The sequence below is a fragment of the Tiliqua scincoides genome, chromosome 3 (assembly GCF_035046505.1).
Source record: "Tiliqua scincoides isolate rTilSci1 chromosome 3, rTilSci1.hap2, whole genome shotgun sequence".
Lineage (NCBI taxonomy): Eukaryota > Metazoa > Chordata > Lepidosauria > Squamata > Scincidae > Tiliqua > Tiliqua scincoides.
The window spans coordinates 95,965,388-95,988,273 of record NC_089823.1 but is presented as its reverse complement, the minus strand read 5'-3'; the positions used below and the strand labels follow the sequence as shown (position 1 = coordinate 95,988,273).

Genomic DNA, 22,886 nt, shown 5'->3' with positions numbered 1-22,886 from the left:
CAGGAGTTGCCAGAACGTGACTGTGTTCAGCCATGAACTGCCTCAGGGACTCCGGCTCCAGATTTTGCCTCGAGGTTGACTCCTGAAGCCTTTTCCATAACTGGATGTAGCCACAAGGCAGTGGAGGTTTGGGATCAGAGTTTTCCTTCTCTCAGATGAGCTGCCTTCCCAGGCTAATGAGTTCCATCTACCCGGTGGCTGTTTAGTTGCCTCTTACGACAAGTACAGCCAAACCGAGGGCCTATTCTTATCCCTAGTCCCCAGGGGATCAAAATGGACTATGCACCTGGTAAAGAAGAGAATTTTTGTGAATCACAGCACCTCATTGCCCCATAAAGGGACTTTATATTGCTTCTACATGGAGTACCTAGCTGGAAACCGCTGAGGCCATTATCCTGCCATTATCTTGTTATGATATTGCAGGTCTCCATAATGCATACCAATTCAGCCCTTACATCCTTGGTCAAAGCATAAAAGGTAGATATTCTATTTTGAAGGATCTGGCATTAGAGAGGAGGAAATGAAGAATCAGTGAGAATGAATAAGCTTCCCAGGAGCAAAGGAATGGGTAGAGAGTTGGAAGAAGGGTAATACTTGTCTTACCCTTCTTCCCTTAATAGTTTTTGATACTTTTCCAGTGCTGTATTGCCTCCTTCCTACTGCCAAGAGCCATCACCCCCCCCCTTATCCTCCATAGGCATATCTGACCTAATACCCATCCTGTGGCAGCACTTAGCAGCAATTTAGTAACACTTAATGGCTTAGAACTGGGCCTTGCAGCAATTAGCAGTCTAACAAATTGATTACACAATAGAACTAGTTGTACTGCTAAATAACAAAAACCTTAAAAAACCTTAAAATTTAAGACACTATGCTGAAACAAGATCTGAAAAGCAGGGATATTGGCCCCAGTTGTTAACCATAAAAGCTATCTGTCACCACAATGAAAATAAAATAATAAACCACTCTCGCTAGGCAAGCTTCCCACAGATATAAAACAATAAGGAGTTCCTACTTTCACTCCCAAAGAATAAAATACCAGGGTACAAATTTAGCTTACCACAAGAGAAAAAAGCTAGTGTTAATGATAAGTAGTCCTACTGCCAGATTTGTCCTGCACTCTCGCTGCATTCCACATCTCTCCTTTTACCACACAAGCTTCAGTGAAGCTAGATAGTTTTGACTGTCTTCAATTTTGTGCCTCACCAGGATGGTTCATATTTGGCATGTCCAAGTCAGGTAAGAGTATTTAAAACATATTAGGAAATATAAATAATATAAACATAATAAGCATTAAAATGTAACAGCATGACAGCAGGAGAAGCATCCAAAAACAAATCAAACCACAAAAGAGGCTAAACCAAAAAGGTAAGGTGAAACAGGAGTTTTTAGACCTTACTGTAATTCTGGCAGGGAGGATGAGGTTCTCAGTTCAAAAGTGAGGGAATTCCACAACCATGGCACTACTGCAGAAAATATCTCACCCCATGTCATCCCCAACTTAGCTTCAGCTGGTGGCAGACATGAAAGAGTATCTTCCGAGATGACCTATGGGGAAGTTCATCTCATAGGAGAGAAGGTAGTCCCTTAAGTACTCTGATCCCAAGTCATAAAGGTCAAAACCAGCAACTTGAATTCTACCTGGAACTGAACCAGCAGCCAGTACAGCCATAGGATGAAACATAACAGCATTGTCTTCTTTGCTCTTTTCAATCTGGTCCTGATTTTGAGGGCCAGTAAATGGCATAATCAAAACGTCACAAGTCTATACATATCTATTTGATAGAAAATAATAGGAAGCAATCACTTAAACTGCAAGTATAACATTTGTTCATGTGTTGGGCTTCAGAACACATACAGAAATATTTGCTTGGGGGGAGGGGGAAATGTCTAGTTTGTAATATAAAATTGTCAGGCAGTCCAATCTTATCCTGTACTGGAATAAGCAAGCCAGCTGGCCTGGGTAGGAGGTGACTGCCACGCAACTCGGAATAAGGGGATTTATTTTCCCTTACCCTGTGTAATGTGGCAGCCACCCCATGGGGCTGCTTGGATCCATGTCACCGAAATCACAGGCACAGATCCAAGCAGCCCAGTGTATCACCTGGTTGGCTGGGATGGGGATTAGGATGTGGCCTAGGTCGCCCAGGCCAGCTCCACACCAATCCTGGGCCCGGTCTGCCCACCGGTGCACCTTCCCCCATCCCAAAGCCCCTCTAAGCCCTCCCACCCTCGACTGGTGCAAACGTATACCTGCCAGGCTGGGACCAAGCGCAGGGAGGCCAGCTCATGTCTACATGCCAACCTAACCTGCTCACAAGGAGGCACGAATGTGCCTTAAGGACTTGTGCCAGCCCGTCTGTTCATTGGGATTGTGGTCTGAGTTACATTTATCTTTTATTCTTTACTTGTTACCCTACACATGCCTGATCTCGTCTGAGCTCAGAAGCTAAGCAGGGTCAGGCCTGGTTAGTACTTGGATGGGAGACTGCCTGGGAATACCAGGTGCTGTAGGCTTATACCATAGTCTTTCGAGACTGAAGGTTGCCAACCATTTATTCTTTACTTGGTAGAGCAATGACCAAACCCCTTGCCTTTTTTGTTGTGCTTTTTCACCACAGTGACCAAATTAACACAATTTAATGGCCAATTTGGCCAATTTGGAACCTGTTGAAAAGATCTCCACGTTCGAATAAAACTTTTCATTGCATCTTCAGACTACACAGGAGTAACCTCTATACATTTTGAAGACTTACTACATCTTATCAGTTCAGTCTGAAATAGTAAATTGCCAACTATGATGGCTGGCCCTTGGACACGGTGTGTTTTAAAGCAAATAGCTGAAGATGCTAAAATATTTTACAGTACCTCCTGGAATGAAAAATCTCAACCCTTTCTTTCAATCAATAAAGATGAGACCATTGCACAATTTGTTAATGACCAACTAAATAATATATTTCCATGACATCAAAAAGTAAACTCCTTTTATCTGCACACTTTCCAGTATGGTAGAAATCTGTTAGTAAGTTTCCTAAATTTTTAATTTCAAGTTTGTCAATAATTGTTTGCAATCAATATCTCCAAGACTACAGGAAAAAGCTGCTGACACAATTGAAGCTCTGCAAAAAGCTGGCATTAAAGTGTGGGTTTTAACAGGAGACAAAATGGAGACTGCCGCTGCGACTTGCTATGCTTGCAAACTTTTCAGAAGAAACACCCAACTACTTGAGCTAACCACAAAGAAAATAGAGGAGCAGAGTTTACATGATGTGCTGTTTGATTTAAGCAAAACTGTCCTAAGGCATAGTGGCAGCTTAACGAGGGACACCTTCTCAGGGTAGGTGGAAAATACAATTACAAGCTAAATGTGAATATTCTCTACTTTCTGATGTTAATTCAGTGATAAACTAGAAAACAACGTTTTCAAAAATAATTATTTTGTTAATTCGACACTGAACCAAATGTATATGAGGTGTTTAGGTCTTCTTTTGTATTTTTGATATTGTCCAGAGGTTCCAGTATTCATTAGCCTGTGTGTTTGTGTATGTTAGGAGGGATGCAGTTCTGTGAGGCTCCATTTTCCATTTCAGATTGGTTTTCAACTCCCTTAATTGCTCCATCCATGTACTTATTAAATTTTAGCTGTGTTTACATTAAGACCAGGCAATTTGTTCAGATATCTGCTGCTTTGGTGAAGAACCTTGGATGCCGTTAGCTTCTAAAGCACCCAATAATGCACCCTGCAAAATAAAGATATACATCTATTCCTAATTTTGTGTTAAACTATTGAGAATGAAGGAACATGGGTCATTGTTCAACTCTTTACAGAATATAGACAAATAGAATTTGTAAAAAAAAAAAAATCTATTACAAGCTAATAGTACACTATTTGGCATTGACTGTCACATCTGTATTTTTTCCCCCACAGTTGGGCTTACATTCAGTATTTCAGTTGGATTTGACATTGTGAAGTTGTAAACAAAATATTGACACGGTGTCCCTTCTACCAAAGCTTCTGCAGTTTCTGTACATTGCTGAATCTTGCTCATCTCTACATCCTATGATTTATTGGTCTGCACTAGAGATTGTGTCATGGACACCAAGTGCGGTTGTGCATGTATACTGTGTGCATCCTGCCAAGCAGCTGCGATTCTCTGGGAATGCCAAATTCCCTTTTTTATCTCCATGCTTTTTGGAAATTCCTGGCCACCAGCTCAAAACTAGCTGCAGCTGCCCACCTCAAATGTTTTTGATTGCCTTTCTTCGCTCTTTGCCTCTTTCCCTTCTTTCTCACATAAGAATAGAAGCCAGTGCTCAAGTTGTAATTGAGAAGACTCTCCCATCCAGTGCTTGAGTGAGGGTGATATATAGTGGTACTGTTGCAAAGCACCCTGCAGACTGTTTAAAAACAAAAACAAAACCCACCACCTCCTGGTTGTATACTTTGTGATACAAGTGGAAGTTGAAAGAAGTGTTACCTTGTGAGGGTGAGTTAGGGAGTAGAGTAATGGCAGCCTAGAAGTAAAGCTGCCTATGAAATAGGTGGAAGCAAAAATAAGCCAGCAGTGTTGAATTACTGATTTTGCATATCTTGCCATTTGATCCTGTATTTCAGTGCTTTTTTTTTTTGAACTATTCTATAATACATAACTGGTTAAACTTCAAAACCAACTCTAATTTGTATATTTTTGTCACTCAACAGGCTTTCAGCTGAAATGCAAGATTATGGTTTAATTATTGATGGAGCAGCATTATCATTAATAATGAAACCCCGGGAAGATGGGAGCTCTGGTAACTACAGAGAGCTCTTCCTTGAAATCTGTAGGAACTGCAGTGCAGTTCTATGCTGTCGCATGGCTCCTTTGCAAAAAGCACAGGTTTGTGTTTTGCTTCTTCGGTTACACGATAAATGTATATTTATATAAACACTGAAAGCTGTCAGTGATATGTTTTGGTAATTTTAGATGGTTAAACACCCACGTTCCCATGATTGATAATGGAAGCAAAAGTTAAAAAAAAAAAACAAGGAGAAAAGAACAAGCAGAATAATTTTTTATAAGAAAGCAATTAGGTAATGGTACATTAAAATGGCATCCTGCAGTGCCTCTGATTTATGTATATTTCAAGCAAGTGCTAGGTTTGACACACAACTGAAAAATGAATGTATTTAACTAAGGAAGAGTGCTGCTTTTTCAGCTGATAACTTATTATGAGTTGCGCACTAACCTTACACAGAAGCATTTGTTTCTTCAAAAGCAAAGTACAAGTAAAGGGTGAGTAGAACAGTTATATGACAAATTCTTTTGAATGATTTTAAAATTTGGGGTTTTATTAGTGATTCATACATTTAAAACCAGGGGAAGAAAGAGCTGAAAGAAAGAGAAATCAGTAAAACAGATCCTTGGGTCTTATGGTGATTGAGCGTCCCTGCTCCCTTCTTTTTTCCTATCTCTTGGGGAAGTCAGCACCATTGCAGAAAGACTACATGACAAAGCAGGCAGGTAATTTATGGATTGCATGTCTTCCTTGTCTGGGTGAACCCAGAACAATAGCTCCTAGCCAGTCTGCCAGCTCATTTGGCATTCAGAACCACCTGATCTGGTCAGAGGGCAGGTAGCAATGCTCAGGTGTTTATAAACCATTGGTTTAGATGGACATACAGTATGACGTCATTGAACCTTAATTACTTGAGGTCAGACCCAAAGTTGCACATATGTGTTCTGATCTAGCCCTCTCAGAGTGAATCTGTGCATGACCATTGCCACTTGTCTCCCTTGGAATCAAAGGGGTCTAATCATGTCCCAAAAACTAAGACCCTGAATAAGCATAGATAGGAGCCAGTGAAAGAAGATGCATTGGGAAATTATTTTGCTTTTATGTTTCGCTGCAATCACCTGCATGTACTTTTGCTGAGATCTTCACCTAGGCCAGTGTTTATCAAACTGTGGGTTGGGACCCACTAGGTGGGTCACAAGCCAATTTCAGGTGGGTCCCCATTCATTTCAGTATTTTATTTTTCATATAATAGACTTGATGCTACTGTGGTATGTGACTGCATTTGGGGAAATGTTACACATCTGTACTTTAAACAAGCTACTATGTATATGCTCTTAACAATGATAGTCAATGGGACTTACTCCTGGGTAAGTGTGGGTAGGATTGCATCCTAGGATTGTTAAAAATGTTCCTGCTTGATAATGTCACTTCCGGTCATGACATCACTTCTGGTGGGTCCTGACAGATTCTCATTCTAAAAAGTGAGTCCCTGTGCTAAATGTGTGAGACCCACTGACCTAGGTACTTTGCCTGAACCATTTTGCAGTGTTTCTAATTTTCTTTCTTCCTTTATGGTGCCCAACACATCCTCCCTTTTTTTGCGTTAAAAAAAATCCTTTGTATTTTAACTATTCACCTGTTTGCTGTTGGTTGTGGTGGAACTTAGCTAATCTTGTCCCTGACCTCCTGGACCTTTGAGTACCTGCTACAGTCCAGGCTCTTGAGGAATTCACCACATAACTGTGAAGGAGATTTCTGAGGATAGTCTCTCACTATCTATGTCCTCATGGTGGTAATGGATTTACCGATTTTGGCCCTGGCATAGGGGAAAGGAGGCACCAGTACCATGCCCCCCCCCCCCCCCGTCTGCTTCTGCATTGGTTGGCAACCTTCAGTCTCGAAAGACTATGGTATAAGCCTACAGCACCTGGTATTCCCAAGCGGTCTCCCATCCAAGTACTAACCAGGCCTGACCCTGCTTAGCTTCCAAGATCAGACAAGATCAGGCATGTGCAGGGAAACAGTTGCTTTTAGAGAAGAAATTTCAATCCAATGTGTCCTTCTCCCTTACTGTGAACTGGACTACACTGTGTATATTTTGAAAAATATCTCTCTCGCTATCCTGTTTGTCCCCAGAAAGAAAGGAAATTTTCTGTTAAGTAGACGTAGACATAATCTCCTCAGTGAACACAGTGCATTGAACCTGTTTCTTTTCTCCCCAAAATAAGGGGAGGGGGGAGACTATCCCAGATGAAGTTTCTGCCCAGAAACTAACATCTTTTACTGGCTTCTTCACCCCACTCTGGAAAACAGAACATTCTGTGGTACTGAGAGTGAAAGTATGTTCTTCATATCTGGCAAGTGGGATACTGGACAAAATAACACAGGTTAGAAACAGTAAACATTTTGTAACAGCATCACTTTTTTCCCCAGATTGTAAAATTAATTAAATGGTCTAAGGAGCACCCTATCACATTAGCAATTGGTGATGGAGCAAATGATGTCAGTATGATCCTAGAAGCACATGTTGGCATAGGTAAGTGGATTTCTAGGCTCTACTCTCAAGTAAGTAAAGGTAAAACAAAACAACCGTGCTATTTTAAAAATAGTGATAAGTCACTGGTCTGAATCAAAGGATCTTCTACTTCTGTTCATGAGGAGATGAATAGGAGGTGGGTAGGTAACTTTATTTCCTCCATTAGTGGTTATTTGGCCATCAGAGTCCTTCCTTCATATTAAGGGCAAATGAAACGCAGCTATATTTGGCGGAGGGGGACATCTAAGAGCATTATGATCGATTTATTATCTACATAGCCTCAAGCATCTGACTGGAAGTGAAAGCTTTTTCCAGCCATTTATATTAGGGGAAAGAGGGCAGCAGAAAAAAAGATACTTGTGTGTGTATATGTGTGTTCCATGTGTAGCATCTGTATTTTGCACACATGATGTGCACATGGAATGAATAGTAGAAAGGGTTTTATCAGGATGACAAAGTCCAGGCATTGGTGCAAGTAGACAATTAGAGGCTTAAGGTGGGTTATGAATTATTGAATTAAGAGACATTCAGAGCTTATTCTCAGAATTTACTTATTCTCTTATTTACTCAAAATATATAGCATGCAATTGAATTACGCTGTGAGGGAATCTAATTATTAATATAAGCAATTCTTTTACACTGCATCATTTCACATTGCTTCACCAGCTCCTTCAATTTATTTGTCCTAGGTGTTATTGGGAAAGAAGGCCGCCAAGCTGCAAGAAACAGTGACTATGCAATACCCAAATTTAAACATTTAAAAAAAATGTTACTTGTTCATGGGCATTTTTATTATGTCAGAATATCTGAACTTGTGCAATACTTCTTTTATAAGGTAGGCTGGCTTTTCATGTCTGTCTTATACTCGATAGAAGCACTTAGTAACATGCCTTCTCACTGAGTAAAATCTGTAATTCTATAATAAATGATTTTTCTTTCTGACATGAGCCAAAGGCATTTTGATTTTCATTTGTGTATGGGAGAGTGCTGATTCCCCCCTCTACATATGCAGCCTCCACTATGTCGCCCCCCCCCAAAAAAAAAAAATTGGGGTCCTGTGCTGCAGAGGCTGCTAGGACCTTACATAGTGTGGGGACATTTATTATTTATTATTAACAGTATTTACATTTGCTCATTCTCCTTAGAAATGGAGTTCAAGAACTGTTCCCCCAAACCTTTACAGTCATTCCAGGGTACCCAGAAGGCCGAACTGGAGAGCATGATGTGCAGTTAGGGACTTCCAGGCCAGGCAAAAGGGTGAAACTGGATTCACAAGTGACCTATGGCATGCCAATAGAGAAAGTCAGAAAATGTGACATTTTGATTTGGAGGTATAAAGATTACCTCATACCCCAGCTTAGCATTCCAGCTAATGATTTACTTCTACAAAGCAGGAAAGGGTGCTTGCCAAGATTTTTTTTAATGTTTCAGAAACTTTTCGCAACCCACGAAAAAACAGCTTGCGATCCACTGGTGGGTCCCGACCCACAGTTTGGGAAACATTTATCTAAACCATACGATTTATAATTACCACATACTGGAATTTTTCCCCTATGCTTTTTCTAGACTTGGAGCCCAATCCTGACCTTGGCGCTCCGACTTTCTGCCAAAGCGCACTGACGCAAACGTGCTGTGAGGCATGTCTGTGAGGCTTACCGCCGGGCCAGTGCCTGTGCTAGCCCAGCGCTTGCCAGTGCTGGGCTAGCACCAGGCAGGCGCCCATCCTCCACTGCTCTGTGGTCTCACAGACCACTGAGCCGCAGCATGGTAAGCAGGGGCGGGGAGGAGGCGTTCCAGGGAGGGGGGAGGCAGGTGGAGGGCGGAGAGAGGGCGGGGAGGAGGCATGACGGGGAGGCAGAAGGCGGAGAAAGGGCAGGCAGGAGGCGTGCCAGGGGGAGGGAGGGATCCACCAGATCCAAAGCGTTTGTGTGGGGCTCAGTGCCCTACATGAACGGCTTTACCTTACCACTGACCTTTTGGTTGGCGGTAAAGTGAGTAGCCCCATTGCGGGCCTGCTTCCCTTACTCGGGAGAAGGGGACAAAGGTCCCCTTCTCCTGAGCGCTGCCCGCGGCAGGCTGAGGCACGCAGGATGCGGTGGGAGCTGTTCTCGGCGCCGCTGTAGCCGTGCTCCCCGGACAGCTCAGGATTGGGCTGTTACTCTGTTCTCATACCCAATACTCTACTCTTCTTCTGTTCTGCTCCCTAACTTCAGGGTTGGGATAAAAAATATTTAAAATGATCAGTACTCTATTGCTAAACGGTTTTGCTCACTTATCAACCTGCAGCACTTGTGACCTGAAATTTTGTAGCAGATATGCCCCATCCTCCACTATGATTTGCTGGCACAGTGACTTAGGATTTGGTCACCAAAAAAACTCACTGCAGTCTTAAATCACTTTCTGGAATATTCAGTAATGCTGAAAATAAAGAAGTAGCAGTTTGATGGCTGCAACATAAATTGGTTTTTAATTTCAGGTAAACAGACTGAATGGAGAGCATTGTTTTTATGCCTACACTGCTCAACCAGATTGTATCAGATAAACTTTATTTGATATAATGCTTACAACAACAGAGTTCCTAGCCTTGTAAACCTGTACTTCGATATGCCAACCACAGGTGTTTTATAACAATAGAACTACACATTAAACATTTGCATTTGGTTACCTTGGTGGAGGGGGAAGCCATAATACTTTATACCATAATTTATACCATTAAAGATATTTATGTCTTTATACCATAATTATCCTCAGATGAATAATTTAATTCATTTTTTTGTCACTTCTGATACCCAAACTGATATCCACTTTGATGTGGATTGTGCTCCTCTTCCTGTCTGGAATGGCTTCCATTTCATCAATTTGATATTGCTAACTGAGAAAGTGATACAATTCAATAAACCAAATCCATTCAGTGCAGCTAAAACCCATGACTTATAGGATATCATAAGCAAAGCAAAGAAAAAAATTGTGGTGGAAAATTAAGAACATATTTCTCTAACAGCAGTGGTTCCAGTGCAGAGCCGATATCCATTATAACCAGCTCCGATACAGCAGTAGAATTCTTTAATAATATCAAGGCTTAAAGTAACATCTGTTTGCACGCAGCCTAACATTAAAGTATTTAAATATCATTGTTCTGTGTTGTCCTAATTCCTTCTTCAGCTTCTCCAAGGGCTTAGTCTGACAGAACAGCAGATGCATATACATAAGCTCTTGAAAGCAAAAATGCATCCATTAATGTTTATTGGTTTCCTCTTGTTTTGGTACAGCTTCTGTCCGCTGCCATGGTAATTCAAGTAGTACTAACAAGTTTCTTTTTGTGAACTTTGCTTCTGGCCTTCTTATTGCAGTCTACTTGCTTGAAAAGTTATGTTCAATTGAACATACGAGTATGTATGTATGATACCACGTTCACTTTACTTTTACAGTATGGTAATGATGTTCAATGTCTTTTGCTTTTGTCTTTCAGAATGTCTGCTTCATTTTCCCTCAGTTTTTATACCAGTTCTTCTGTGGATTTTCACAGCAGGTATCTCAGAACATTTTTTTCACCTCCCTTTTTCTTTATCATTGAATAAATTTAGTATTTTTAATAAGATTCTTGTTGGATCAGAATAATTTTAAATATTTCTTGATTACTTTCTCTTGCTTATTAGTACTATGTTGAATAGATGAATGTTCCATTCATTTCATCATGGAAATGAAACAGTAAATGACTTATCAGACAATACTTTCTGTTATTCTGGTAAAAATGCAGGTGACTGTCCTTAAATTAAGATTTTTGATTGTGAGTGGGGGAATTCCATGTTCAGATAACCATGGTACAGCCTGATTGTTTATTATGCTCTCCGCCCCTCCCCCACAGTGAGGAGAAAGAGCATGCATGCACTTCAGGCCCTTACCCAGCTGAAATTTCTTTCTATGACATTTTATTTTGATTAGTTTGTAAGGTTTTATCTTGTCTTTCTTACAAAAGCAACTCAACGTGCTCACAGCAATAAATAAAAACAAAGTCAAAGCTAAAACATTTTTGACAAAGAAAGCTATGAAGCATGGAAAGCAAACATATCCTTCAGTTCACTCCTTTGTCTCTTTCATTTTGTGCTTCACTACTTGAAAATGGTGTCATTTATTTTCCTCAGAAATAATCCCATTCTTTTCAGTAAGACTTAAGCTGTAAGCTTATTTTACCAGAAATAAACACCTCTAATTATAGAATATTTATATACTGCTTTTCAAGGTAAAAGTTCTCAAAGCAGTTCATATACAAGAGAAAATGTATTATGTGAGCAATATGAAGTTCACCATATATTGCAAATTTTGGGTGGCACTCACAATCCAGTGTAAGCACACAACTGAGAGTGAACATGTATCTGTTTCAAATCCTTAACATAATAATAATAATAATAATAATAATAATAATAATAATAATAATAATAATAATAATAATAATAACTTTATTTCTACCCCGCCTTTCTCCCCGAAGGGACTCAAGGCGGCTTACAACATATTAAAAACAATTTAAAAAACAAATAAAAACATATTAACACATACTAAAAACAGCAGTCAGAGTAAAAAAAAATAGGTAAAAAGAGCATAGAGCAGCAGCAAGTCATAAAAGAATCAGGCCTGTAAAAAAATATTAAAAGATGTTAAAAAGATGTTAAAAAGATGTTAAAAGGCCAAGAACTCAGAAGGCCTGTTTAAACAGAAGGGTCTTCAGGCCTTGCCGAAAGGTCTCAAGGAGGGAGCCATTCTTAAGTCAAGGGGAAGGGAGTTCCATAGCGTTGGTGCCACTACTGAGAAGGCCCTATTTCTTGCAGCCGCCCCACGTACCTCCCTAGGCGGTGGCACTTGTAAAAAGGCCTTCTCTGATGACCTGAGAGGGCGAGCCGGATTGTACGGGAGCAGGCGATCTCTAAGATACCCTGGTCCAGAGCAGTATAGGGCTTTAAAGGTCAATACCAGCACCTTGAATTGGGCCCGGAAACGAATGGGCAGCCAGTGCAGCCGCTGGAGAAGCGGACTGACAGGGTCGAACCGCCTACCTCCAGTAACCACACGGGCCGCCGCATTCTGCACTAGTTGCAGTTTCCGAACCGTCTTCAAGGGCAGCCCCACATAGAGCGCGTTACAGTAATCTAATCTCGATGTCACCGAGGCATGGATCACCGTGGCCAGGTCTGCACGATCCAAGTACGGCCGCAGCTGGCGCACCAGCCGAAGCTGAGCGAAGGCCCCCCTTGCCACAGCCGCCACCTGGGAATCCAGGAGCAGCTGCAAGTCCAGGTGGACCCCCAAGCTGCGGACCTGCTCCTTCAGAGGGAGTGCAACCCCATTCAGCGCAAGCTGATAGTCCAGCACCTGCATCGAGGATTTCCTAACCAGGAGAGCCTCTGTCTTATCCGGATTTAATTTCAGCTTGTTAGCCCCCATCCAGATCCTCACTGCCTCCAGACAGCGCTCCAGGTCCTCAACCGCCACCCTGGAGTCTGGAGGAAAGGAGAGATAGAGCTGGGTGTCATCAGCATATTGATGGCACCCCACTCCAAACCCCCGGATGACCTCTCCCAGCGGTTTCATGTAGATGTTAAATAGCATGGGGGACAGAATTGAGCCCTGTGGCACTCAAGGGCCAGGGTGTCGAACAGGCATCCCCCAGCACCACCATCTGGGACCGACCCTCCAAGTAGGAGCGGAACCACCGCAAAACAGTGCCTCCAGCTCCCAACTCGGCCAATCGGCCCAGAAGGATACCATGGTCGATGGTATCGAAAGCCGCTGAGAGGTCCAGCAGGACCAACAGGGACGCACTCCCCCTGTCCAGTCCCCGGCGTAGGTCATCCACCAAGGCGACCAAGGCGGTTTCCGTCCCAAAGCCCGGCCTGAAGCCAGACTGAAAAGGATCCAGATAATCCGCTTCATCCAAGACCCTCTGGAGTTGGGATGCCACCACCCGCTCAATTACCTTTGCCTTTGCTCAATTAACATGCCTTCCCTTTGTAAATAAGGTTGTTAATAGCATTGGTCATGAGCACAGCTCATTAGTCAGAGGATAGTTCTCTTCAAGCAGATAAATAATCACAGATACCATGTCTTCTTGTTCCTGTATTTGCGTGAGATGACAAAAGACATTGATCATATCATTGCTCATGTGGTCACTTAATTGCAGCAGTTGCATGTTATCAAGAAATAAATGCAATCAATCATTAAATGAATAGCATAACTTGTGAACTTGCCTAAAAGTCCTAACTTTTCATGCCATTCAATAAAAGTTTGAAGTACATTCTTAAATACCTCCCACTTAAATCAGTGGAACTTAAAAATGCTTTCCTTTGGTTGGATTATGTCTCCATGACTAATCAATGTGCTGATTGATTTAATTGTACTTGGAGCACACCTCCACAAGATTTGCTAATATTGATGTTTGGAGAACAGGAAGTACTGTTCACTTGGGGGAAACACAAATAAAAGAGGAAGGGCAGTATAATGAATGTGGCTAACTAGGGCTGCAGTCCTGTCCACACTTCCCTAGGACTAAGTCTTACTGAATTTAATAGGACTTCTGAATTGACATGTAAAGGCCTGTGCTGTAGCTCAATGATTCTCAAACTTTTAGCACCGGTACCCATTTTTTAGAATGAAAATCTGTCAGAACTCACTGGAAGTGATGACATGATCGGAAGTGATGTCACCAAGCAGGAAATTTTTAACAATCCTAGGCTGCAATCCTACCCATGCTTACCCAGGAGTAAGTTCCATTGACTATCATTGTTAAAAGCATTTATGTATTAAACTGTTTAAAGTACAGACGTGTAACATTTCCCCAAATGCAGTCACATACCATGGTAGCATCAAGTCTATGATATGAAAAATAAAATATTGAAATGAATGGGGACCCACCTGAAATTGGCTCGTGACCCACAGTTTGAGAAACACTGCTGTAACAGACTGATGTTGGAAAATGAACATCGTACTGTGCTGGAGGCAGATCTTCCATGGTTGTTCTGTATTTCCCCCTTTAAAGCTTTACTGTTACAGTATCTCAGAATCATATAACAGTTGGTTAATATGATCTTGTCTTTTTCATCTACAGCCTTTATATGATACTGCGTATCTTACCCTGTATAATATTAGCTTCACTTCACTTCCTATCCTGTTGTATAGTCTAATGGAGCAACATGTCAGTTCAGATACACTCAAGAGAGATCCTTCACTGTACAGGTAGAGTCATAAAACTGTTTGGGTAAACAACTGAGTTCAGCTAGTGGAGCTCTGCATCTTTGAGGAATAAGAATGAGTAGGTGGACTGTGGCTCTTACAGTTTTGGACCAAAGATTCTGTATGGTCTGAAATCTGCATTATAAAAGATAAAAAATTAAAGAAATTGGACATAATATACATAATTAAATTAACCTTCTTAAGGCACAATCCTGTCTTTTGTTTATGCCACTGCAGAAACTGTTGAGCCGGCATTGGGTATTGCAAATGTGCTGTAAAGAACATTGCGACACCTGAAGAATAAACAGCACTGGCAGGAATGCCTGCAGTGTCCTGTCCCCCTTCCTGGCCTTGAATGCCTGACATGGGGCTTCTCAGGCTTGTGCCAGCCATTTGGCAGGCACAGATAAAACAAACCTGAAGCTATCAGTTTATAAAGAGCAAGCTCTTGAAATGACAGCAAATCTTTTGGAGACCTCTAGTGTTGCTTCTTATAACTTAAGCTGGGCTCATCATCAGTGTGCTTGACAATATTGACAGCCCTTGTCTAAAAAGACAAGATATAATTGAACAGTGTACTTTCAATTATAGATATTACAGATATCAGCATAGGGCTACAAAGGATGCATTCTGCATAGGTTGTGTGGTAAATAGGAAAAAAATGATTTCACCTTTTTTTTAACTTGTTAAAATTATTGTATTCAGGGATGTTGCCAAGAATGCCCACCTGCGCTGGCGTGTCTTCATTTATTGGACATTCTTGGGGGTATTTGATGCTGTGGTCTTTTTCTTTGGTGCCTATTTCTTGTTTGACAACACGACTGTGACCAGCAACGGACAGGTTAGTAACCAGCTTGATTAAAATTGCCCTGAAAAGGTGGAGCAAATACGTTGTTTTAATCCTAAATATGTGTTGTGTCTTTTTCCCTTCTTCATTCAGTTTACTCCAATGTTTCATGATTATTTCTAGTTAACATGATTATTGCTTAGGAACACCTGGCATTTTTAAATGAAGGGTGGGGGGGCAGAAAGGAAGTAGTAAAGTCTAAATTCTGTATGTTGAGCTGTTATAATGAATAATTATAGTATCATTTAAAAGAAAGAGTTTTCTAAAAGCCATCTATTTTTAATGTGGCTCATTTTACATCACTCTAAATGCATACTTTGTATTTTAAATTGTTTGATTTATTCATAACTTCCCTTTTAAGAAACTGGCTTTCAGATATCATAGTAGCAAGCATCATAGTTATTGAATAGAATTACATGCATCCATTCAAAGCATTCTATTTGTACTTGTTATTAAGTAACACGGAATATAATTTTAAGGTCCTTCTGCTTTTTATTTGCATGTTAACATTTATGTGGTCTATTTTATTTGTGTCTTGCTTTTTCCTTTTTGCTACTTGCTTCTCTTCCTATCCTCAGCTAATGACAGCCAACACTCACATGGTAAGACTACTGTGGTTTTGTCATGATGTGTGTTTTCTTTTTTCCTTATCCACTTGCAGATCAAATATTTCCAGAAAAAAATATTTTTGAATTTCTATTTTTTCCTGTCCTGCTGTGCTGAAATAATAGAAATAGCTGGTCTTGATGTGCTTTTTAAAAGCAAAGAACAACTGGTTATGGTTTAAACAAAACACAAACAATGTATTGCTTTTGAGCAATATATGTATGTTTTTACTTGTTACTTTCTCCGTCTGCTCAACTTTTTTTTGTCTTTGTATAATTTTGCATAAATTAGAATAATAAAGTAATGATGGGTTTTTTAAACACTACTTGTCAATAATAAACAAGCAAATGTACTAGTTACCTAATTGAGTTTAGAAAAATAACATATAGAAATAATGTAGTCAGCAGAAGCAAAATCAAAGTGGCTAATAAATACAAGCACAAGATGATACAGCATAAAAAAGGTCCCTCACCAAAGGCTACTGAAAAAACTCCACAGTCAGGGAATTAGAGGACAGGTCCTCTCATGGATTGAGAACTGGTTGAAGGCCAGGAAACAGAGAGTGGGTGTCAATGGGCAATTTTCACAATGGAGAGAAGTGAAAAGCGGTGTGCCCCAAGGATCTGTCCTGGGACCGGTGCTTTTCAACCTCTTCATAAATGACCTGGAGACAGGGTTGAGCACTGAGGTGGCTAAGTTTGCAGACGACACCAAACTCTTCTGAGTGGTGAAGACCAGAAGTGATTGTGAGGAGCTCCAGAAGGATCTCCAGCCAGGAGTATAAAGCTAGGCCTGCCATCGCGTGAGGCTCTTTCCTGATGCGTGTGGCCTCTGGGAACCCTAAGTGCCTCTGGGACCCCAAGTGTCAGGTAAACTGAGAGTTTAGCATCTGGGCGAGTTCAGCAGCAGGGCGAGGAGGCCAGGGCCCCATACACTGCCCTTCCTCTTCCCTTGAGAAGAGGGCTGCTATCCAGTGTAGGGTTTTTAAAAGGACCCCTAAATAAAACAACAACAACAACAACAACAAAGCTATGCAGTCAGACAGCCAGCAGCAGGGTGGGGGCTATCCAGTGTTCTGCATTGAGTGCCACATGTATGATTATATGCCTCTGGGGCATAAGTCATGGGTGTGTCCTCGGTGCAAGGAGCTCCAGGGTCTCAGGGAACGCGTCTGCTCCCTTGAAGCCTTGGTGGCCGACCTGGAGAAGCGCAGGCAGGCAGAGGAGGACCGTGGGGAGACTTCCGGGGACGATCAGGCTTTGTCCCAACCTCAGGCGTGCAGCTCCTCAGCTGCCCGGGTGGGAAGTCTTGGGACTGGAGGACATCATCCTGGAGAGGAGGGAAACATTCCCCTAGGGGGGACCCCTTCTCCAGGGGATGGGCCCATATCCGAATGCACTCAGGATACTCCTCGGCGGGAGGGGGGTCGGGGGCTTCTTGTAGTGGGGGATTCGATTATTAGAAACATAGAGAGGGGGGTTTGCGACGGATGTGAGGACCGCATGGTGACTTGCCTGCCTGGTGCGAAGGTTGCGGACATCACTTCTCGTCTAGACAGGCTAGTAGACAGTGCTGGGGGAGAGGTAGCGGCTGTGGTGCATGTCGGCACCAATGATGTGGGCAAATGTAGCTGGGAGGTACTGGAGGCCAAATTTAGGCTTTTAGGCAGGAAGCTGAAAGCCAGGACCTCAAAGGTAGCGTTCTCTGAAGTGCTACCTGTTCCACGCGCAGGGCCAGCTAGGCAGGCGGAGATCAGGGGTCTCAATGCGTGGATGAGACGGTAGTGTAGGGAGGAGGGGTTTAGATTCGTTAGGCACTGGGAACGTTTTGGGACAAGCGGAGCCTGTACAAGAGGGACGGGCTCCACTTGAACCAGAATGGAACCAGACTGCTGGCACATAACATTAAAAAGGTGGCAGAGCAGCTTTTAAACTGATCTCTGGGGGAAGGCCGACAGGAGCCGAGGGGCATCCGGTTCGGGACTCCTCATCCCTATGGGATGAGAATGGGGAGGTTAGAGAACAACAAGACAAAGGCAGAGTAGGAGAAGAAATTGGGAAAGGTAGCGTGATGGGATGTGATAGACGGTTTGGGACAATGAGAGGATGTGGGGACAAAGGAGCGAATAAGCAGCCCATCCTGGGGCATTCCGTGTACAAATGCTTTTATGCGAATGCCCTAAGTCTACGAGCAAAGGTGGGAGAACTGGAATGTCTGGTGACAAGGGAAAACATTGACGTAGTGGTCATAACGGAAACCTGGTGGAATGCGGAGAATCAGTGGGATACCGCAATCCCGGGCTATAAACTCTACAGGAGGGACAGGCAGGGGCGTGTTGGAGGTGGGGTGGCCGTTTATGTTAAGGAAGGGATAGAATCCAGCAAAGTAGAGATTGAAGGTGGGTCTGACTCCACCGTAGAATCTCTGTGGGTTAAATTACCAGGCTTGTGCAGCGATGTAATACTGGGGGCGTGCTATCGTCCTCCAGACAAGAAATCAGATGGGGACCTTGAAATGAGGAAACAGATCAGGGAGGTGACAAGGAGGGACAGGGTTGTAATCATGGGGGACTTCAATTATCCTCATATTGACTGGGTCAATTTGTGTTCTGGTCACGATAAGGAAACCGGATTTCTTGACGTACTAAATGACTGTGGCTTAGAGCAGCTAGTCACGGAGCCCACCAGAGGACAGGTGACTCTGGATTTAATATTGTGCGGTATGCAGGACCTGGTTAGAGATGTAAACATTACTGAGCCATTGGGGAACAGTGATCATGCTGCGATCCGTTTTGACGTGCATGTTGGGGAAAGAATACCAGGCAAATCTCTAACAAAAACCCTTGACTTCCGACGGGCAGACTTCCCCCAAATGAGGAGGCTGGTTAGCAGGAGGTTAAAAGGGAGGGTAAAAAGAGTCCAATCTCTCCAGAGTGCATGGAGGCTGCTTAAAACAACAGTAATAGAGGCCCAGCAGAGGTGTATACCACAAAGAAAGAAGGGTTCCACTAAATCCAGGAGGGTGCCCGCATGGCTAACCAGCCAAGTTAGAGAGGCTGTGAAGGACAAGGAAGCTTCCTTCCATAAATGGAAGTCTTGCCCTAATGAGGAGAGTAAAAAGGAACATAAACTGTGGCAAAAGAAATGTAAGAAGGTGATACGGGAGGCCAAGCGAGACTATGAGGAACGCATGGCCAGCAACATTAAGGGGAATAATAAAAGCTTCTTCAAATATGTTAGAAGCAGGAAACCTGCCAGAGAAGCAGTTGGCCCTCTGGATGGTGAGGGAGGGAAAGGGGAGATAAAAGGAGACTTAGAGATGGCAGAGAAATTAAATGAGTTCTTTGCATCTGTCTTCACGGCAGAAGACCTCGGGCAGATACTGCTGCCCGAACGGCCCCTCCTGACCAAGGACTTAAGTCAGATAGAGGTTAAAAGAGAAGATGTTTCAGACCTCATTGATAAATTAAAGATCAATAAGTCACCGGGCCCTGTTGGCATCCACCCAAGAGTTATTAAGGAATTGAAGAATGAAGTTGCAGATCTCTTGACTAAGGTATGCAACTTGTCCCTCAAAACAGCCACGGTGCCAGAAGATTGGAGGATAGCAAATGTCACGCCTATTTTTAAAAAGGGAAAGGGGGGGGACCCGGGAAACTATAGGCCGGTCAGCCTAACATCCATACCGGGTAAGATGGTGGAATGCCTCATCAAAGATAGGATCTCAAAACACATAGACGAACAGGCCTTGCTGAGGGAGAGTCAGCATGGCTTCTGTAAGGGTAAGTCTTGCCTCACGAACCTTATAGAATTATTTGAAAAGGTCAACAGGCATGTGCATGTGGGAGAACCCGTGGACATTATATATCTGGACTTTCAGAAGGCGTTTGACACGGTCCCTCACCAAAGACTACTGAAAAAACTCCACAGTCAGGGAATTAGAGGACAGGTCCTCTCATGGATTGAGAACTGGTTGGAGGCCAGGAAGCAGAGAGTGGGTGTCAATGGGCAATTTTCACAATGGAGAGAGGTGAAAAGCGGTGTGCCCCAAGGATCTGTCCTGGGACCGGTGCTTTTCAACCTCTTCATAAATGACCTGGAGACAGGGTTGAGCACTGAAGTGGCTAAGTTTGCAGACGACACCAAACTTTTCCGAGTGGTGAAGACCAGAAGTGATTGTGAGGAGCTCCAGAAGGATCTCTCCAGACTGGCAGAATGGGCAGCAAAATGGCAGATGCGTTTCAATGTCAGTAAGTGTAAAGTCATGCACATTGGGGCAAAAAATCAAAACTTTAGATATAGGCTGATGGGTTCTGAGCTGTCTGTGACAGATCAGGAGAGAGATCTTGGGGTGGTAGTGAACAGGTCGATGAAAGTATCGACCCAATGTGCGGCAGCAGTGAAGAAGGCCAATTCTATGCTTGGGATCATTAGGAAGGGTATTGAGAACAAAACGGCTAGTATTATAATGCCATTGTACAAATCTATGGTAAGGCCACACCTGGAGTATTGCGTCCAGTTCTGGTTGCCGCATCTCAAAAAAGACATAGTGGAAATGGAAAAGGTGCAAAAGAGAGCGACTAAGATGATTACGGGGCTGGGGCACCTTCCTTATGAGGAAAGGCTACGGCGTTTGGGCCTCTTCAGCCTAGAAAAGAGACGCCTGAAGGGGGACATGATTGAGACATACAAAATTATGCAGGGGATGGACAGAGTGGATAGAGAGATGCTCTTTACACTCTCACATAACACCAGAACCAGGGGACATCCGCTAAAATTGAGTGTTGGGAGAGTTAGGACAGACAAAAGAAAATATTTCTTTACTCAGTGTGTGGTTGGTCTGTGGAACTCCTTGCCACAGCATGTGGTGATGGCATCTTGCCTGGACGCCTTTAAAAGGGGATTGGACAAGTTTCTGAAGGAAAAATCCATTACGGGTTACAAGCCATGATGTGTATGTGCAACCTCCTGATTTTAGGAATGGGCTAAGTCAGAATGCCAGATGCAAGGGAGGGCACCAGGATGAGGTCTCTTGTTATCTGGTGTGCTCCCTGGGGCATTTGGTGGGCTGCTGTGAGATACAGGAAGCTGGACTAGATGGGCCTATGGCCTGATCCATTGGGGCTGTTCTTATGTTCTTATATTCTTAGGTGTCAATAGGAATGGACCACAAAAAATAACCAGTGAATAGAGCAGAGCTTAGAAACAGCTGGAGTACAACCTAGATCTACGGTAGCAGTCAGCCCTATAAGGCAAGCATACTTTTGAAATCAAATCCTTAGTGTGAGATACCTGAGGTGCCAGTCTAGCACACATTACAGTACATATGCACAGTGCTATATCTTAGTGCAATTTTGCATCTGATCCATAAAGCTAGGAAGCAGGCAGTGTACTAGAGGCAAGCAAGTATATGGACTTGACTCACATCCTCATCCTGTGGGCCTTTTGTAACAGTAGAACAAGTGTTCTGCTGTCTCAAAAGGCCCAGCAAGGGTGTGAAGATGGCATTGCTGCAGGGCCATTCTGAACTGCTACTGCGAAGCAGCTGTGCCTCCAGACTCACGCCACTGTAGATCCTAGGTTGCTCTGTTTCCGATAAGTTGGCAGCAGGGGTGTGTTGGGGAGGGGAAGGTTTGGGGAGTTTCAGGGTGGATTGGGGGAGGGCAGGGGGTGGATCAGACGGAGGACGGGTTGGCTCCTGGTGGTAGGGATTTGCACCAGGATTCTGTTCCCTCTTCCTTGATCTGTTCCTCCCCATTTCTCTACTAAGTCTTATGCCAGCTATATAGCTGGGCATAGGTCTGAGGAAATCCATAGGCGAGGGCTTTTCAAACTGGGGCATGATGCCCCAGCCTGAGGTCCCTGGCCTCTGCCCCCTTAAGGGGTGGAGGCAGAGAGGAGGCAGTGACGTGATCCCCAGGATCACGTCGCTCAGGGGGGTGCAGGGGCTTGGCTGGACTTACCAGAGCCTCCTGCAGCCTCCCAGGGGTGCAGAGAGCCTTGTGCGACCACCTGCAGGGCTCCCTGAAGCTGAAGAAGTGGAGCGATCATGCTCCACTTCCGGTTTTGCAGAGGCGGGGCACGATCGTTCCGCTTTCGCTTTCTAAGCTTCTGGAAACCCTACAGACAGTTGCACAGGGCTCCCCACGCCCCCAGGAGGCTGCAGGAGGCTCTGGTAAGTCCAACCAAACCCCTGCAGTCCCCTGAGCTGCCTTCCCCCCTGCCCCTGCAAGGACTTAGAGCGGCTCAAACTCTCGCTGAGAGTTTGAAAACCGCTGCCATAGGCCATCAGGAGGCTTACAGAGAAATAAGGAGGAAAATATTCCTCTCCCAGGCATCCTGATCACATCCCCATCATAGCATGCAGAATGTGTCTCTTCAGCACGATGCATGCTATAGCATGGTGGGAGATAGGACTAGGCTGCCAGTGGCCTAGCCAACCCCACAAGCACTCTAGCTCTTGTTTGGATATTTGTGTTCTACCCATGTTCTAGGGTATATAATTTTTCTACATCCAAGAGTTCTCTTCCAAGAGTAATAACATTTTTGTCACACCAACAGGTTTGTGCTTTGGATGAGCCTGAAATAATGGCCACACCTTCATTTCTAACAGAGGTGACATTGAGTCTTGCACAATAGCTCTTAGCTGGTAGGAAAGCAAGTGTGACCAGTATTGTAGCTTGGGGGGGGGGGGCAGATTGGCAAGTACTCCAGGCACTGCAATGCACAGTGTAAGAGGCCCCTTCTGCTCATCGTCAGAGCCATTCCAGATAGTGACAGCAACATGCAGGCACTTGACAAACCAAATTGCGCCTCCTGCGCTTTGCCATCCCTACCTGGAATAGCTCCAATTGTGGGTGGGAGGGGCCACTCACATGGTGCATTGTGGCTTTTGCAGTAC

At 43.5% G+C, this 22,886-nt stretch overlaps 1 protein-coding gene and 1 pseudogene across 5 annotated transcripts in view; both read left to right on the top strand.

Annotated features, from left to right (window-relative positions):
* ATP11A (ATPase phospholipid transporting 11A) overlaps positions 1–22,886 on the top strand; it is a 148,988-nt gene that overhangs the window by 110,551 nt on the left and 15,551 nt on the right. For all 5 annotated transcript variants that reach the window (XR_010794046.1, XM_066618991.1, XM_066618992.1 and 2 more), the window contains exons 19-25: positions 3,086–3,337; positions 4,703–4,877; positions 7,210–7,312; positions 8,002–8,147; positions 10,782–10,841; positions 14,409–14,536; positions 15,239–15,374. Coding sequence is in view for 4 of the 5 variants with exons in the window: in XM_066618991.1 (XP_066475088.1) it covers positions 3,086–3,337; positions 4,703–4,877; positions 7,210–7,312; positions 8,002–8,147; positions 10,782–10,841; positions 14,409–14,536; positions 15,239–15,374 (1,000 nt within the window). In the remaining variant the exon portion in view is untranslated. The remainder of the gene's footprint in view (positions 1–3,085; positions 3,338–4,702; positions 4,878–7,209; positions 7,313–8,001; positions 8,148–10,781; positions 10,842–14,408; positions 14,537–15,238; positions 15,375–22,886) is intronic.
* Positions 2,401–2,517, top strand: LOC136646775 (5S ribosomal RNA; annotated as a pseudogene).